The following is an 18,149-nucleotide window of genomic DNA, read 5'->3' as shown; positions in this document are numbered from 1 at the left end:
TGTAAAATGTTCAGAGAGACAGAAGAGGAGACATAACACATAAACTTGATTTTTAATTGTGGGAACTAGGAAGGCTTCTCCGAGGACATGACATTTATAGCTTTTGCAGTGACACAGTTGTCCAGGTGAGATGATGGTGATGGTCGGGGTGTTGAAAAGGGGATAGAGTCCAGATGAAGTTTGGCAGGACATAGTGATGGTTTGAAAACAGCAAGTGAGGAAAAAGAAAGGGTTTCTAAAAAAGGCTAGATGCAGGGAAGTTCCCTGGGAAAAAGAATGAGCTCAGGAGCACAGTTTTTGGACATACCGGGTTTCCAAGGCAAGTTGTAGACAGCTGGATGTATGGAACTAAATATATAAATTTTGAAGTTGTATACAGAAATGGTATTTAAAACCATGGAAATGAATGAGGTTGCTTAAGGCAGATGTATAGTGTGAGATAAAGTCCTGAGGAACTCCAACATTTAGGAGCTGGTCAGCACTGGGGGAGCTGGCAAAGGGGACTGAGGAGTTGGCAGTGAGGCTGGTGGAAAACCAAGACAGGGTAATGTCAAGATTGCCCACAGGAGTCTTTAAGGAGGAGGAAGTCGACTGAAAGTTTAGATGAGATCCAATGGAAAGGTCCACTGGATCTAACAACATGAATGTCACCAGTGACCTCAGCAAAACCACTTTCTTTTTAATAGAGGATTGGCTCAGATATTTACAGACTGGTTTTTTTTTAAAGATTTTATTTATTTATTTTTCCCCCCAAAGCCCCAGTAGATAGTTGTATGTCATAGCTGCACATCCTTCTAGTTGCTGTATGTGGGACGCGGCCTCAGCATGGCCGGAGAAGCGGTGCGTCGGTGCTTGCCTGGGATCCGAACCCGGGCCGCCAGTGGCGGAGCGCACGCACTTAACCGCTAAGCCACGGGGCTGGCCCTACAGACTGGTTTTTTACCTCCTTGAATGTCCAATAGAACATTTGATAGTTGTGTAGGATGCTGAATTTGGGATGATCCTTCATTGTGTCTGATGCTCCATGCATTGCAGGATGTCAAATGTAGTAGCACACCCCAGTCATTAAGACATTAAAAAATGCAAACATTAATTGCCCTCATTCAGAACAATTGCTGCTAAGACATCAGAAAATCAGAATCCCCAAATCCATTCCAAGCAATAGTTGGATCCACAAAGACTTTCTGGAAGGGGTGGAATGGAATAAGTTTAATTAGGGCAGCAGCTTCACTTAGGTGTTTGTTTTTTTGGGAGAATTCTACAAGTGTAATCCTCAAGTGAGCAATTCTCAGACTTGTGTTGTTTCTGATAAGAAAGTAAATTTCCCGTATAAAAATAATGTAGTTCAGCAGAAGTAAGGATGCTAAGAGACTTTAAATTCAACATATCCATAAAATAAGGGTATTTAGTCCTATAATACATACATTGGTATTGCATCTAATAGTGCTGTCGTTGATGCTAATAATAGTAGCTATCATTTATTGAGCTGGTGTGTGTCTCTCTTAGTTGAGATTCCCTGGAAGCTGCCTGAGACAAGGATTCAGGTGCACATGATTTTTGAGAGTGTGCTCTTTAGGAAAAGCCTGTAAGGGAGTGAGGGAAGCAAGATAGGGAAGCAGAAGGAGTCAACTAAGGATGAGGGCTCAGATAAATTCTTGGCCTGATCCGCAGGGTGCCCTGGAGGGATCACACTGCAAAGTTGACCCACTGTCCTACTTTGAGGCAAAGGGTGGGATTGTTGTACCCCCTGACCAGTCAGGCATTGATTGCCACCACCAAGCCAAAGTGGGAGGCTGGGGGGGCAGGGAGGTAGCATGAATCGCTCAGGTGTCTCTGGGCACGACAGCTCCTACACTCACAGCAGCTGGGAAACAGATGCATGGATTAAGAGTAAAGGGGACCTGGCTGGGGCACTAACATCCTCATTACAATGCTAGACACCTAACATATATTATTTTCCTTTTATTTTGAAACAATCTCAAATTTACAGAAAAGTTGCAAGTGTAGTACAAAGACCTTTCCCTCTTCCCCAGCCATTTGAGAGTAAGTAGCTGACATAATTCTCCATCACTCCTGAATATTTTTTAATGATCAAAAGAATTTTATTTATTTTTACTTTTTAGTTGAGAGATAATTGACATATGACATTGTATTAGTTTTAGGTGGACAACATAATGGTTTTATATATGTATATATTGCAAAATGATTACCACAATAAGTTAACATCCATCACCACACATAGTTACAAATTGTTTTTCTTGTGATGAGAACTTTTAAGATCTGCGCTCTTAGCAACTTTCAAATATACAATACAGTATTGTTAATTATAGTCATGTTGTAGAGTACATCCCAGGACTTGTATTTTTCTTACAACTAGAAGTTTTTACCTTTTGACCACCTTCACTCATTTCGCCCACCTCCCCAAAAAGCACTTTTGATGGAATAACGGGGACAGAAGCCACTTTGGAGTAGGTTCAAAAATGAATGGGCAGTGAGAAAGTGGATATTGGATGTGGAGCAACTCCTTGCAAAAGCTCAGCTCTGAAGGGGGTTAGACAGGATGAAGGGTGGAAAGAGAGGTGAGGTCACTGGAGGATTGTTAAGATGGGATGGAGTTCATGTTTGAGTGTCAGTGGAAGAAGGTTCCAGTGGAGAAACTGAAGAATAGTAGGAGAGGAGTAAGAATAACCAAAGGACACAAGTCTCTGAGCGGGGAAGAGGGAATGGGATTCTCAAAAACCACTGCAGTAGGAAATTGAGGGGAAAAACTACCATCTCAGATTGCTGAGAAATGGAATTTAGAAAGATGTAATATAAGCAGAGGGCAACATTATTGTGCAGCTGTGCATTATTGTTTTTAATGACCACTAGGAATATTCCTACTGGGACTAACTATGAAAAGAATCCATTCCCATCTGCATAGTACAAGACAGACTAACTCAGAGTGACTTCAATCAAAAGGAACAATAAATGAGGAGCCATCATGCCTTTTTTTTTTTTTTTGAGAAAGATTGGCCCTGAGCTAACATCTATTGTCAATCTTTCTCGTTTTTTTCCTTTTTTCCTCCCCAAAGCCCCAGTAGATAGCAGTATGTCACAGTTGTACATCCTTCTAGTTGCTCTATGTGGGACACCGCCTCAGCATGGCTTGATGAGCGCTGAGTAGGTCCTGCCCAGGATCCAAAGCAGCAAACCCCGGGCTGCCGAAGCATTAGCGCGGGAACTTAACCGCTGCGCCACCGGGCTGGCCCCAAGCTATGTCTTTATTGTAGCCTTATGTGGAGCCCTCATCATTTACGTTATCAGCATCACCAAATTGTGAACACTGGATGCTTCTTACTCCACGATGCCAGTCTTGGTGGTTTCTATTCTAACGGAAGGAGAGATCGATTTTTGTGGAAGACTGAAAAAAGATGACCACAAATTCTCCGGGCTCCTCACATGGAGAGGTGGGGTCCGTTACTCCACCCCTTAACCCTGGGCTGCTTTTGCTGTTGCTTTGGCCAAAAGAATGTGGCTGACCTGCTACTTCCAAGGCTGGGCCTGAACCCAGGCGCCCCAGCAGCCAGCGTTTCCTCGCCTTCCAAGTGGAGTAACCTGCCCTTGGGACTATGAGAGGGAGACATGTACTGACCCGGAGCAACGCCTGGAGGTTCAGCGAAGAGTACTTGTTGGTACTCCGGCCCGGCGTGTGACCTGACCGGTTGGGTTTCCGGCGGACTGCCCCCACGCTCGCTCCACGCGGCGCCCCCTCCCAGCTGACGCAGCCGCCTCTCCTACCTCGCCCCGGTGACCGTTAGCTCCGTGCTGTCACGCGGGGACCTTCCGTCTCAACCGGGGGCTCGATGACTTTGGGTACTATTATTATTCGAGCAAGGACGACGCGCGGCCCCGCCTCCTCCCGGCGCTTCCGGTGCGCCCGCCTCCCGGGGCGGGGCTGGCGGCGGGCGGGGCGGGGCGGGGCGGGGCTGGGCGCGTGCGCAGCCTGCGGGTCGGGGTCGCAGGCGTCGTTCTTCCGGGGCAGCCCGCGCGCGGCCGGAAGCGGCAGGTGAGTGAGGTCGGAAGCGGAGCTCCGGGGCTCTGCGGGCCGGGGCGGGCGGCGTGGGTGCCGGGCCGCGCGCACGGTCCTTCGGGCGCGGCGTGCGCCCCCGACGCGGGCAGCGGGCGGGGACTGGGACGCAGAGGCCGGGCCTGGCGTGCGCACGGCGCTGCGGTGTCCGGTCAGCTCTCGGGAGGGCCTGGCTCCACGCTGAGGAACGGTTTATCCCCAACACAGGGGGGCACAAAACTGAAACGTGCTGGGGGCCAGCTGTGCGCACGCCCACGGAGAGCCAAGAAGGCGACATAAAACATGCACACGAGCGTCGTGAGACTCTGGATAAGTTCCGTACTGTCCAAGAGGTGCGAAATAAGAGTCTTGGTGAGGTTTTAGGAAGGAGCCGGGCCTGCCTAGGATCGATGGGATTGTGTTATTTTTTTGCTTTCTGTTCGGTGATGGAGAAGCATGTTTGGCAATGCCAAGTGGTGATAGCAAAATGTCCTCCTAGAACATGGAAATAAGATTGTCCTCTGCGGAAAAACTATAAAATTAGCAATTAAAAGGTGACAGTAGAGATGTGCAAAGTTAGTTTAAAGAAACAGAATTTTGCCAGGCCTTGAAGACTTTGACTATATTCCGACAACTAACAGACTGTATATCGTTCAGCTGGAGGTCTGGTCTGTTAGTGAAGCGTGCAATCGGAGCGGCGCGCCTGCCCCAGATGAACCCAAGCCTCCTGTAGGAGAGAGAGGGATTCCTGGCTTTAGTAGTAGGACCTCTCCAGAGCCTGAGAGTTGAGCCTCAGGACTCATCCTATCGGACATTGAGATAACTCAGTCCTTTTGTTCGTATTCTGTATTCACCAAGCAAATTTGTAAGTTGTCTTATCAGTAGTCCTGCAGAGGAGTTGGACAGGTTGATCGGAACATCCAGTTGATAGCCTGTAGTTCTCTTTGTAAATTAATAAACTGGCATCCAGGTTTCTGCAGACATCTCTTTGTTTCCACTTTTTCTCACTCTGTGGGATTCTGTCTCATCTTTCAGGGCTCAGTTGAAATGCTACATCCTCACAGGGGCCTGTTTGTTTATGGGTTCAGGTGCCTAGAACTGTTTCTGGCACATAATAGGCATTCACCCTAATTCCCTCAGCTCTCAGTCTTTGCTCAGATGTCACCTTTTAATGATGCCTAGCCTGATGACCCTATTTAAAATTGCAGCCTAGTTCCTCTCACATAACACGTTTCCAATCCTCCCTTTCCCATCTCTACTTGTTCTTTTTCCCTATAGCCCTTATCACCTTTATGTATTTGGTTTGCTGATGAACCCCAGGTGCCAAGAACAACGCCTGTCATATAGTGGATGTAAGATTTGTAGAATTAACACCTTTGTTGTGTTTCATTCACACTGTATACACAGTACCTGTATGAATAGAGATATTTTGAGCACTGTTAATACATGAATTGGATCAATTCAGGAATCCTAACAAGATCGTCTTTTTGACCAAAGTCGGTATCTTGCACCATTGTTAATTTATCAAGGTAAATGCCACTTTAATGTGTCTTGATTAGAAATCTTTGTCCACTTTCCTATTAGGCTCCTGGAGGGAATACATGTCATATGATGGGAACGGTATGAGAAGAATAGAGATGGGAATGTAGGAACTGTTAACATTCTAGAGGTAAACATTTGTTAATGTTAACTGTTAACATTTCATATTTGCCAGGCGTGAATGCTTTATGCATGTTAACCCATTTAATTCTCTCAACCATTCTGTGAGGTAGGAACATTTTATAAATGAGGCAATTGAAACAGCTAGAGGTTAAACTACTTGCCTTAGGCTATTCAGTTAGTAAGTGGCAGAGCCAAGATTAAAACTTACTGTGTAAGTGACTATAGTTAACAATATTGTATGTTTGAAAGTTGCTGAGAGTAGATCTTAAAAGTTCTCATCACAAGAAAAAAAATTGTAACTATGTGAGGTGATGGACGTTAACTTATTGTAATAATCATTTTGCAATATATACATATATCAGATCATTATGTCGTACACCTTAAACTAATACAACATTATATGTCAATTATATCTCAATAAGACTGGAAAAAAAAATCTCAAACTCTTAACCTCTTTGTATCCTGCCACACTCTGCATATGCAGACAACAGTCAGAGCCTTAACCTTAGGAAAGGATGTGTCACAAGGTCTTGGAGAATTTCCAGATCCACAGATACCGTTTGGCATATTAGCGTCCACGACACCTTTTTGGTTACTGTTTCTCCCTTGGATCACAATGGAAGAGGAGCCTGTCTTCTTTCGAGGCTGCCTCCCTCCCTACCTGAACTCTGGATCCCAACACCACCAGGTTGTCAGGGACCTCCCTTCACCAGTGTTGCCCTCTCTTCCTCTCCTGACTCTTATCAGTATCTAAACATGCTCAGTTCTTTTGCATTTTAAATCCTCTCCTAACCCCACATTTCCTTCTAACTGCTACTGCCCCTAGCTTTTCCACTTTACAACTAGAATATACTCATTGTCTCCACTTTATTTTCCACATCTAGTTCTTGCCAAGATCACTAATCTTGATGCTGTTAACTCTAATAGATCCTTTTCAACCCTCATCTTATTGGATCTGTCTTCAGCATTTGGCATTATTAACCATCTTGTCTCCTTGAAGCTACTATAATACCATATTTAAAATTTCTTCCTTCTATTCCCAGTTTCCTCTGGGAGCTCTCCCTTCTTCATCTGCGTATCCCTTAAATGGTGCTGCTCTTTGGGGTTCTAAGGCTCATGTCTTCTCACTGAACCCTCTCTGGACAATCTAGTCCCCTCTCATGGCCTCAGTTACCATCTATTCAAGTCTGTGCCATTGGCTGCTGGATAACCATAGACTCAAGTTCAACACAGTCAAAGTGAACCAATTATCTTCACCTCATACCTCCTCTTGCTAAGAAATCTGTCCTCAGAAATGTCACCTCTTTCTACCCATTTGGCAGGCCAGAAATCAGGGCATAACACTAATAAAAGAGCTAACATATTGTGTGCTTTACATGTGCCAGGCACTCTTATAAGTACCTTACAAGTATTAGCTGATTTAATCCTAATATGAGTCCTGTCATTACCCAAATATTACAGATAAGATAGCTGAGACACAAAAAAGTCAACTAATCTGCCTCAGGTAACTCAGCTGGTAAAAGAGGTGGGATTTTAATGCTGGCTCTCTGGCTATAGTTTGTAATTATTATACCATAAAGGACATGACTCCTGACTTCTCTCTCTCACCCTTATTCAACCAATTACTAAGATTGTAGATTTTGTAGATTCTCCATGCTTAAATCTCTAGGTGATGTCCCGAAAGTATAAATCGGTTCTTCCCTCTTCCTTAAAACTTCAGCCCTTCCTCCATAGCCCTCAGGTAAAGTTCAAGCATTTAACTTGGATTTTAAGCCTCTTCATAGTATGACCTCTACTTCTGCCTCCTATCTCTTGCAGCTCCCCATCTTAATACTCTTAAGTACTAGCCATCTTGTACGTCTTAAGTACTGGCCAATGGAATTAAATTCTTTGAATTCTTTGAATGGGTCTCCTTTTCCTCCAAGCTGTTGCACTTTGTCAGAATACTTTTTCTTACCCCTTTTATGTCTCAGCTTCAATGTCACTTCCACTAATTAGAGGGTTAGATGGCCTTCTAACATACTTACCTTATCACAGCACTTATGACACTGTATTTCAATTATCGCCTTACCTGCTTTTTAGTATCTCCCACTAGATGGTGAGTTCCTTGAAGGCAAGGACCAGTCTACGACCCTTATGTCTCTCATATCCATCCCCTTCTTTATGTCTGTTACCCTAGTTCAGACCCTCATTATCTCTAGCTTAGACAACTGCATAAGTCTATTAACTGGTCTCCCTGCCCATCTGTCCTTTCTTTAATCCATGCTCAGCACTGCTGGCAGAGGTGGTTTTGTATAATGGCCAATTTGCCTGCTAAAAACACTTCAGTAGATCCCAGCTGCTTTTAGAAAAGTCCAAATGTTTTAGAATTACATGAATTTGTCTCCTCCCCTTCTCTATTCCCTTACTACCATGTGCCTAGTGGGCAGTCCATAAATATTTGTTGAATGAATGAGGAACTATATCAAAGTCAGTCAAACAGAACCAAGAACAAAGAGTTTAACCAAAGTGCAGCCTGGTTGCAGAGGCTTCCTAGGACAGCGTGGCCCTAGACTTCTCCCTCCCCAAAACATGCCTGACTATTAGATGACTCTTTGTCTTTGCGCATGCCTGGAAAATGCTACTGCCAGTGACTTGGTAAGCACCATGAGATTTGGAGATTCAGTTCAAGTATCCCTTTCTCTATTAAACCTCTCCTGACCTTTCTAGACAGAGAGAGTGTAAATTGGTTCAACTTTTCTGTAGCATCATTTACAAAATATATCAAGAGTAATGAAAATATGAAAACTCTAACCTAGGAATTGTGCTTCTAGGACATAACTAAAGAATTTGGCTTAGTTATGAACTTGAATAACCCATTCTACCCAGTTCTTTAACCTAAAGAAAAATTATGACCATCCTGAAAAATAGAATTGGAATAGAATGGTTTCTTTACAACCGTAACTAATCAAAATACTTTCTTATTATAGCTAGTATTTTCAACCTTTTGGCACCTAACATTTCACCAGTACTGCTAACAAAAATAATGTTTAAAGTGTCCAAATGTCAGAAAATTATTGATAGCCTTTCCATATAACCGTGGTACTCTGATTGCCTCCCCCCAACCTCAGGGGGTCCATCCTCATTTACTATTGATCTAATAAAACAGTTATGCTGCCAGTAAATCATATATCTCAAATAGTAACTATTTTTAAAGTATTATAATTAAAGTATCATATATTAAAATATATCTCAAAGTAAAATAAGAATTATTTAAAAGTGTTATAATTAAAGTTTTCCACAGAGATGTTCATGAATACATTGTTGATGACACAGAAAAACTAGAAACAACCTAAAATTAAAAACTGAGAGACTGATTGAATAAACTGTGATATATCTGACAATGGAATATTACACATCATTAAAGCTGATGTAAAAATAGATTTAACATTGAATGAAATAACAGTATGGTTCCACTTTTGCGAGGGAAAGAGTGTGTGTGTTTACACATGCATAGAAAAAAATAGGTATACACCAAAATATTAATTATGATTATCTCCCTGTTGGTGGTGGTATGGATTTTTTTATTTTGCTCTTTTTGCTTATCTGTATTTTCTCATTTTTCTCAGAGAAGATGTATTACCTGTGAATTCAAAATAATTTGTTTGGCTTTGAGATGTATTACATAATGTATTTGCAGATTTATTGCTTGTAAAATCTGTGCCCTTATTTCAGCTGAAATTATTTGAGATTTGTCTTCATTTATTTCCTTTGAGTATGCTGTTTTAGAAATGCTGAAGACTAATGAAAAAGCTAAAAGGCAAGAAAAGCAACTGGACTGGATACTTAGAGAATTAGATGAGTTTGGAGTAAATAACCAAGAATTGATTGCTAGAAAATAGAATTTGATTCCTTTTCTCAATCAATTAATTTCTTTGTCTTCCATTTTTAAAAGCATGCTGATCCCATTTTCAACGAAGAATTGCTTCCAGCTACTTTATAACCTCAAGGTCCCAGCAGCTGGCTTTAAAAACACAGTAAAAAGTGGGCTCATTTTACAGTCGATTTCCAATGATGTTTACCAAAATCTGGCTGTAGAAGACTGGATCCATGACCACATGAATCTAGAAGGCAAGCCGGTTCTTTTCTTGTGGAGAAATTCTCCCTCTGTTGTAATTGGTAGGCATCAGAATCCTTGGCGGGAATGTAACCTGAATCTGATGAGAGAAGAAGGTATAAAACTGGCTCGGAGAAGAAGTGGAGGAGGAACAGTCTACCATGATATGGGTAATATCAATTTGACTTTTTTTACAACCAAAAAAAAGTATGATAGGATGGAAAATCTAAAATTAGTTGTGAGAGCTCTGAATGCTGTCCAACCTCAGCTGGATGTGCAGGCTACCAAAAGATTTGACCTTTTACTTGATGGACAGTTTAAAATCTCAGGAACAGCTTCCAAGATTGGCCGGACTACTGCTTATCACCATTGCACTTTATTATGTAGTACCGATGGGACTTTCTTGTCGTCTATGCTGAAGAGCCCTTACCAAGGGATCAGGAGCAATGCCACTGCTAGCATACCTGCCTTAGTAAAAAATCTTTTGGAAAAAGATCCCACTCTGACCTGTGAAGTACTGATGAATGCAATTGCTGCAGAGTATGCTGCTTATCATCAAATTGATAATCACATTAACCTAATTAACCCAACAGATGAGACACTGTTTCCTGGAATAAATAGCAAAGCCAAAGAACTACAAACCTGGGAGTGGCTATATGGCAAAACTCCAAAGTTTAGTATAGACACTTCTTTTAATGTGTTATATGGACAGTCACACTTGGAAATTAGAGTATTCATAGACATAAAGAATGGAAGAATTGAAATCTGTAATATTAAAGCACCCGATCATTGGTTGCCACTGGAAATATGTGACAAATTAAATTCAAGTTTTATTGGTAGTAAGTTTTGCCCAATTGAAACTACTATGCTAATAAATATATTACGTAGAACATCCCCAGAAGACGATGAATTACACAGTAAATGGAATATTCTCTGTGAAAAAATTAAGGGAATAATGTGATTCCAAGTAAATTTCTAAATATGGACAGTTTCAATGAGAAAATAAAAATTTTAGTGTACATTGTATGTCTCTTAAAATAAAACAGGCCTAGTCTCTTTCAGTAACTTCTCCCCATTAGAAATTGTCTCTCACCTATCCTTGTCCATATTTTCTACTGACCTCTAGGATACTCGGTCTCTTTCTTCATTGATTTTAATACCAGGCACACATTTACATTTCAGCTGCTTCCTCTGTTACCATCTTGGGGATGTCTACCATATTAGACACTCTGACCTCAGTGTGTTCTTTTTCTTACCTCAAGGGAATATAACCCAGGCTTCTTGCCATCTCTGATACCTTAACCTCTAAAATTCTCCCTTTTGGTTGTATTTCTTATCCTTCCATTCTCTCCCACTAAATCAAGCCCCTTGCACTTTTCTGAGCCTTTAACTCTTCCTTCCTCTCCCTTCCGACCCTAGCCTGAATTATTTCGTCTACTCTCCTTACCAGCATTCTCATTTGCTTCTCTCTTGACCTACCATAGCCATCTTTTTTTTTTTTGTATTCCAACAATTGATTTTTTTACTTCTATACCTAGATGGCAGGCAACACTGGAAGAAAATTCACATAATCATGCAGATTAACCCAATGTCATATTTACAATTTTCAAATCCACAATTTGTTGGTGTCAGATTCAACTTGTCTCTATTGACTCCTGTTATGAGAGGTTTGGGGATTTGATCGGAGACGTAAAAGACACTTTCCACTCCAAACAAATGGACTGAAGGTATATTTTATTATATAGAGGATAGTAAAGGCGACAGTCTGTAAACAGATCAAATAGGTCAAATATTAAGAGGGAAAAAACATCAGCCTGACTGGAAAGGGAAAACACCCACATCTGGCTGAAGAGAAATGACACAAATCAACCCGAAAGAGAAACACCAGGTTAACCGAAAAGAGAACACATCAAATCAGTTACTTTATATCAAATCAATTACTTTACATCAAATTAGTTACTCACAACATCCACGCCCCACTGCCGGGAAAGCCCTGTCAATCGACGCGGCTGGGCAAGGATCACACGTCCTGGGCAAGATGTCCCTTCCACAGGTGGAACTCTCACCGGGTCTCAGTTTCCAGCGGTTTTTATACCATCAGTAATTTTCAGAGTAAGCAATTACAGAGTTTGTAGAGCAAGCATTTAGTGTTTTCATGTATAAAATGGTTATCAGTGGTGTATGTGCACTGAGCCCCCTGGTTAACGTCCCAGCCCAGTAGTTGTGTACGTGTATTGTTTTTTTTTGGTTATCGTCCCAGCCCGGCATAGATGGCCAGTCCATCCCATGCTACGACGCTCCAAGAGCCTTGAAATGTTACAACCTGCAACTCCCTCCGTGAGAGAAGGGCCAGTTCCCACCACGCAGAAAGCAGCTTTTATATTTCTTTTTGTGTTGGTGGCTGTAGGTCAATGGAGCGGCCAAACATGGCTGTACTCATGTCAAGACATATTTGGCCGTGGCCATCTCCATTAACCATAAGACACCATATGCACAGACAATGAACTTTGTACACAAGTACATAAGGCACATCCAAGAATCTAAAATCCAATGACTACAATAATTATAAAACTATCTCGCAATAAAGGACCTAAACCCCAAGGTGACCAATCAAATAACCCCTTAGAATATGAAATGTTATTAACTTGATCTTGTAAATCATGTACAGTATTAAAGATAACATTAGATAAGGTGACACTTAGGCATAACAAACCAGCTTGTAGAAGTTTAGATCAGCCCCCATCACGGAGGGTAACAGAAGGCAGAGCAATGGAGAAATTATAACTAGTTTTGTGTGACTGATCAGATATGGGCTTGTACCGAGAGATTGCTTGATGTTTCTGAGACCAAATTTTTTGGCCATTTATAGTCCAGGTTATAGGTCCCACTGGTGTAGAACAGTTGGTCTAGCAGTGTAGGGTTAAAGGTTGTCCTACAGAGACATTAGTTGGCATGTAGGTCTGCAGCAGACATGGAAGTGCAGCACAGCATAGCAAACACAGCAGGAGTATCTATTCACGCAAAGAAACAGAATTTTTAGGAACATGATATAACTGTTTATTTCCTGGATACATAACTATGAGTGTTGCAGTGGGCCCTTGGGCCATTACTTTTGTGGCACGGGGAGCCACATTGGGTGGATGTGTCACCCACACCTTTGTTCCAGGTTTCCATCCATCTGTAGACCCAAATCCTTGTATTTCTCTTTTAGTTAATTCACTTGGAGGTTGTCCTTGTGACACATTTGGAGTCAGGAGGGGAAGCACTAATAATTGTCCCACTCGTTTCCCAGACTCTACAGTTAGTACTGTGTCACTACCATTATATAATATAAATTTTATTTTTTTTTGGTAATCTGGATCAATGACTCCTCCCAGTACATCAATACCTTTTGTTGCCAGTCCAGAGCGTCCTTTTAACAAACCAAAGGTATTTTTGGGAAATTGTACCCCTATCCCAGTAGGGGCTATAGACTGCTTCTTAGGGGGCAATTGAATAGAATGAACAGTAGATAAATGCAATCCAGCCGCTTCGGCCGTGGCAGGAAAAGGCGGTTTAGCAGACTGCGTCAGGGGCCAACAGGTTAAGGTCATAAGCTCATGGGTGGCGGCTGCCACTTCCGTAATCTTTGCTGGTAACAACCTTGACAGAGGAGTCTCATTAGGGCCTAGTGGCCTGTTATTTAACACATTTAGAGCAGTACTTAGATGGTTGTGCCACCCCTTTAATGAGCCATGACCAAGTTTCCTCAATTGTTGTTTAAGTAATCCATTTATTTGTTCTATGAGGCCTGCAGCTTGGGGGTAATAAGGTATATGATAAATCCATTCTATATAATTTTCCTTGGTATAAGTTTGAATCAACTTACCTGTAAAGTGGGAACCACTGTCACTTTGAATTTGCCTTGGTGTTCCATAATATAACTTAATTATATCTAATAATTTTATGGCATTTTGTTGGGTGGCCACTTTAGCTGGTATAGCCAATAAATAACCAGAATATGTATCAACAGCAGTGCAGGCATAAGTATGTTCACAAGAATTTGGCAATGGTCCAATAAAATTTATTTGCCAGGTATGGGCGGGAAATAATCCCTTTTGGATATGACCTTGGTAGGGATGTGGAACTCCCCGTTTATTTAACTGTTGGCATAACTGACATTGTTGTACTGCAGTGGCAATATCATCGTGAGTGACAAGGATTCCCCTTTGTTGTGCCCACCTGTATGACGCTTGTTCTCCCAAGTGTCCACTCTTTTTGTGGACCCATTGTGCTAAGCCTGGGTTGTGCGTTGCACGAATCTGCACCAGCTGATTAGCATGAGAATTATGTTTTCGTTTTGCAGAAATTAAAGAACTGTGAGCATCAACATGAAATATAGTAACAATTGTGTTTTGACACCATAACCATATGTCTTTCCATAATTTATTTCCCCATATTTTTTTATCATTATTTTTTCAATCATGTTTTTTTTATTGTGGCATCCACGTTGCCAAACCTTGTGCCACTGCCCACGAATTAGTATATATATGACATTGTTGTCCCTGTTCTTGTTGAAGTGCCTGATACACCGCATAGAGTTTAGCATATTGGCTACTCATATTATCTCCAGTGGTGACAATTGTTTGTTGGGTGGATGGGTTATAGGCAACTGTTTTCCATTTCCGTGAGTTTGATATCATTTTGGCAGAACCATCCGTAAACCAGGTATGTTTTTGTTGTTTTTCAGTCAATTGATCATATGAGACACCCCATTTAACAGGAGATTTTGTTATATCAGTCTTGGGTGACACAGTTGGCTCACTGTTATATTGAGACACTTGTTCATGTAATAGAGACAACCCCTTTGGGCCAGGTTTGGCCTGGTCTTGAATATACCATTTCCATTTGATGATATTAAATTTTTGTGTATGTCCAATTTTATGAGTAACAGGCGTGTTATGAATCCATTGTATGATGGGTATTTGAGGTTGCATAATTACCTCATGTCCCAGGGTAAGGCTTTTTGAGTCTATTAGAGCCCAATAGCAGGCTAACAACTGTTTTTCAAAAGGACTATATCTTTCACTGGAACAGGGAAGCTTGCGACTCCAAAATCCCAGAGGATAACGTTGGGCACCTTGTTTTTGTCATAAACTCCAGCTGGCATGTTGATTAATGACATCTACCTGTAACTCAATGGGTCCCGGTTTAATTGGCCATAGATCTAAAGCAGTCTGGATAGCATGCTTGGCTGTTTCAAAAGCTTCTTTTTGTTTCATTCCCCATTCAAATTCATATTTTTTCCTGGTAACTTTATATAAAGGTGCAAGGAGCCGACTTAAATGTGGAATATGTGCCCTCCAAAATCCAAATAATCTAATAAATTTTTGTGTTTCCTTTTTGTTACGGGGTGTTGTAAAATCTAATATCTTTTGTCTAGCTTTAGGTAAAATTTCTTGTTTTTTATTATTCCAAAGTATTCCCAAAAATTTAACACTTGAACTCGGGCCCTGAATTTTAGCTGGATTAGTTTTCCATCCATCCTCCTCAAGTGTGTCCATTACTTTTTTTAACTGTTGTTGTACTTTTTCTTCTTCATTTCCTTGGATCATAATATCATCTATGTAATGTACTATTTGGACATCATCAGAAGTAGGTACCTTTGCCAAGGTCTCAGCAACCTGTCAATGGCAGATAGTGGGACTATGCACATATCCCCGAGGAAGTCTAGTAAAGGTATATTGTTGTCCCAGCCACGTGAAAGCAAACTGTTCTTGGACACTTTTAGGTATAGGTATGGTGAAAAAGGCATTAGCCAAGTCTATGACTGCATACCAAGTGCCTGGATAACATTGCACTTTTTTAATAAGAGTAATCAAATCAGGGACGGCTGCTTGAATAGCCGGAGTCACTTTGTTTAGCTCTCTATAATCTACAGTCATTTTCCGTGTCCCATCACCTTTTTTAACAGCCAGATAGGATTATTTTAGGCTGTAGTTACTCTGCGAAGGACTTTTACAGCCAAATAATCTTCTATGGTCTCAGATATTTTTTGTTGTCCTCCAGGGATGTGATACTGTCTTTGATTGATCACTTGCGTGGCAGGTGGAATTTCTACTTCATGATGTAAACATCCCACAATTACAGCATTAATATGAAAAGACAAAGCTCTAATAGCAAATTGGTATTGTCCATCAGCCAAATTTAATGTCAGTCCTTTTAGAATATCAATCCCAATTATATATTCTGGTATTGGCACAATCATAACTAGATATGTGCGCCGGGGTAGTTGCCCAATTTGCATAGAAAGATTAGTGGTAACTGCCTGGATTTCTTTTCCTCCCAATCCAGTTATCAGAATTGATGTACCTTGAAACTTAGCTGGATTTCCATAGATAAGGGTGGCCTCCGCCCCTGTATCTACAAGTGCCTTCACACTAGTTGTAGATCCATTTTTCTAAAATATTTTAATTGGTACATGTGGTCTAATATCTTTTCTTATAGTGGCACTAATCGATACAGAGGTTTGGCCTTCCCCTCAATCACATAAGTCAGCAAGAAGAGGATCCGAGGGAGGAGGCGGTGTACTAGGTGCAGTAGGCACTGGGTTAGAAGTATTCTCTATACTGTCCCTTCTATTCACTTGTTTTACATTCAGCCCTTTTTCTTTATATAGTTTCCATAATTTTCTAGTGTCAACTCCATCAATCTGGTCTTTAGGTACTCCTGCCTGGAGTAGGGCCAAAAACATATCACCTCGAATCATTTTATCCTTTTTAAAGAATGTTTCTCTTTTTTTTCTTCTTGGAGAGTTTTTAGTTGTCTGCCAGTCTCCCAAGTCTGTTAGCTGCATAATCTTATCTGCAAGTGTTGATATAGGGCTTTCAGTTTTATTTATGAGAAGGGTTGTAATTATTTGTTTGTATGCCGGAGGTGCAGTTTTTATCAACTTGTTTCGCACCTGGACATTTAAAGTCATTTCATTTAAAACTTTACCACACCCCAGAAACACAGCCCGTTTCATGGTTTCTTTTCTCATCTTTTGAACATAATCTTTTAAAGTATACCATGGTCTATTAGTGTCTGGCCACATATCATCCGTGGGGTATTTATCTTGAGCTCCTTTTACTGCAAGAGCCAATAAAGTTGTACCATCAGTGTCTTGTCCACGATCATTTGGGGGGTGAGCATTCATGCTCCAGTCTCTGAAAGCTCCCCGTATTACTGGATAATTGGACAAAATTACAAATTTAAAAGCATCTCCTGCATCCAGATTAATTCCTGTAGCGCCCATAACATATAGGCGAACAAGCCAGGTTATAATGGCTTCTCCAGGCTTTTGTGTAGCCCGGGCTAAAATATTAGAAATTTCTTGTTGGTTAAAATCCTCAATCACGTCTTTCCTTACAGGATGATTACCATCCATTTCCATCCGCCGACGGCGAAGAGGACGTGCCTCTGTGCGTTTGGGCGGTTTTTCCTCTTCCTCATAATCAGTTTCAGAATCATCATCCCAGATATCACCATCCCATGTGTCCGGGTCCCACTTAGGGCCGGCCGATGTTATGGCCATATGAACTTTCCGTTCATTTACCTTTCCTCTCCTCTTTTTATATTTATATTTGGCAACTCTTACAGCAGCCTTTTCTGCTATAGCTTGGTAGTTACGAGCCTGATCTCCCAGTGCAAGATATTGACATTGAATCATAGCCAAGCGAGACTGCAAATCTAAATTTTCTTTTTCCGAGAGTGCCTTCTCTGTCTGTATCTTATCCCTATCTTCTATAGCCCGGCGATAAGCAGTCAACAAACACCAACCTCGCCGTGCCAAAAAGGAAACATCATCTTTCGCTGTCCTTTCCACCGTCTGCAAAGCTTTGGTCACATCCAACGGTTCAAATCGTCGCAGATGAGCATCCCAAGCTTCACATAACCCTGACCTATGAGCCCACTCCCCAGCCAGAGTGCAAAAGGGAGGGTCCTCCCATCCTGGGATCTCCTCCACCTTGGCTTCAGTTACCTTTCGTTTGAATAGGAAAGGCATCTCCTTAATCGAATCCTGCTCACAGCGCCAATTATGTTATGAGAGGTTTGGGGATTTGATCGGAGACGTAAAAGACACTTTCCACTCCAAACAAATGGACTGAAGGTATATTTTATTATATAGAGGATAGTAAAGGCGACAGTCTGTAAACAGATCAAATAGGTCAAATATTAAGAGGGAAAAAACATCAGCCCGACTGGAAAGGGAAAACACCCACATCTGGCTGAAGAGAAATGACACAAATCAACCCGAAAGAGAAACACCAGGTTAACCGAAAAGAGAACACATCAAATCAGTTACTTTATATCAAATCAATT

At 41.5% G+C, this 18,149-nt stretch overlaps 3 protein-coding genes across 8 annotated transcripts in view; 2 read left to right on the top strand and 1 right to left on the bottom strand.

The window, feature by feature from the left end:
• Window positions 1-11,456, top strand: part of LIPT1 (lipoyltransferase 1) — a 22,231-nt gene extending 10,775 nt beyond the window's left edge. Inside the window, exons 1-3 of one of the 6 annotated variants that reach the window (XM_058534480.1) lie at window positions 3,986-4,048; window positions 4,277-4,401; window positions 9,645-11,456. In XM_058534480.1, the coding sequence (XP_058390463.1) occupies window positions 4,352-4,401; window positions 9,645-10,767 (1,173 nt within the window). In that variant the 5' untranslated portion in view covers window positions 3,986-4,048; window positions 4,277-4,351 and the 3' untranslated portion in view covers window positions 10,768-11,456. The other 5 variants (XM_058534483.1, XM_058534479.1, XM_058534484.1 and 2 more) reach the window with 5 other exon arrangements.
• Window positions 4,381-18,149, top strand: part of MRPL30 (mitochondrial ribosomal protein L30) — a 38,765-nt gene continuing 24,996 nt past the window's right edge. Inside the window, exon 1 of the mRNA XM_058534489.1 lies at window positions 4,381-4,401. The gene's annotated coding sequence lies outside the window, so the exon portion shown is untranslated. The remainder of the gene's footprint in view (window positions 4,402-18,149) is intronic.
• Window positions 9,842-18,149, bottom strand: part of MITD1 (microtubule interacting and trafficking domain containing 1) — a 21,981-nt gene continuing 13,673 nt past the window's right edge. The window contains exon 6 of the mRNA XM_058534487.1: window positions 9,842-9,906. Within this exon, the coding sequence (XP_058390470.1) occupies window positions 9,876-9,906 (31 nt within the window). The 3' untranslated portion in view covers window positions 9,842-9,875. The remainder of the gene's footprint in view (window positions 9,907-18,149) is intronic.

Source organism: Diceros bicornis, chromosome 40 (genome assembly GCF_020826845.1).
Source record: "Diceros bicornis minor isolate mBicDic1 chromosome 40, mDicBic1.mat.cur, whole genome shotgun sequence".
Taxonomy (NCBI): domain Eukaryota; kingdom Metazoa; phylum Chordata; class Mammalia; order Perissodactyla; family Rhinocerotidae; genus Diceros; species Diceros bicornis.
Note: the sequence above shows the minus strand (reverse complement) of the source record. Positions and strands in the feature narration are given on the sequence as shown.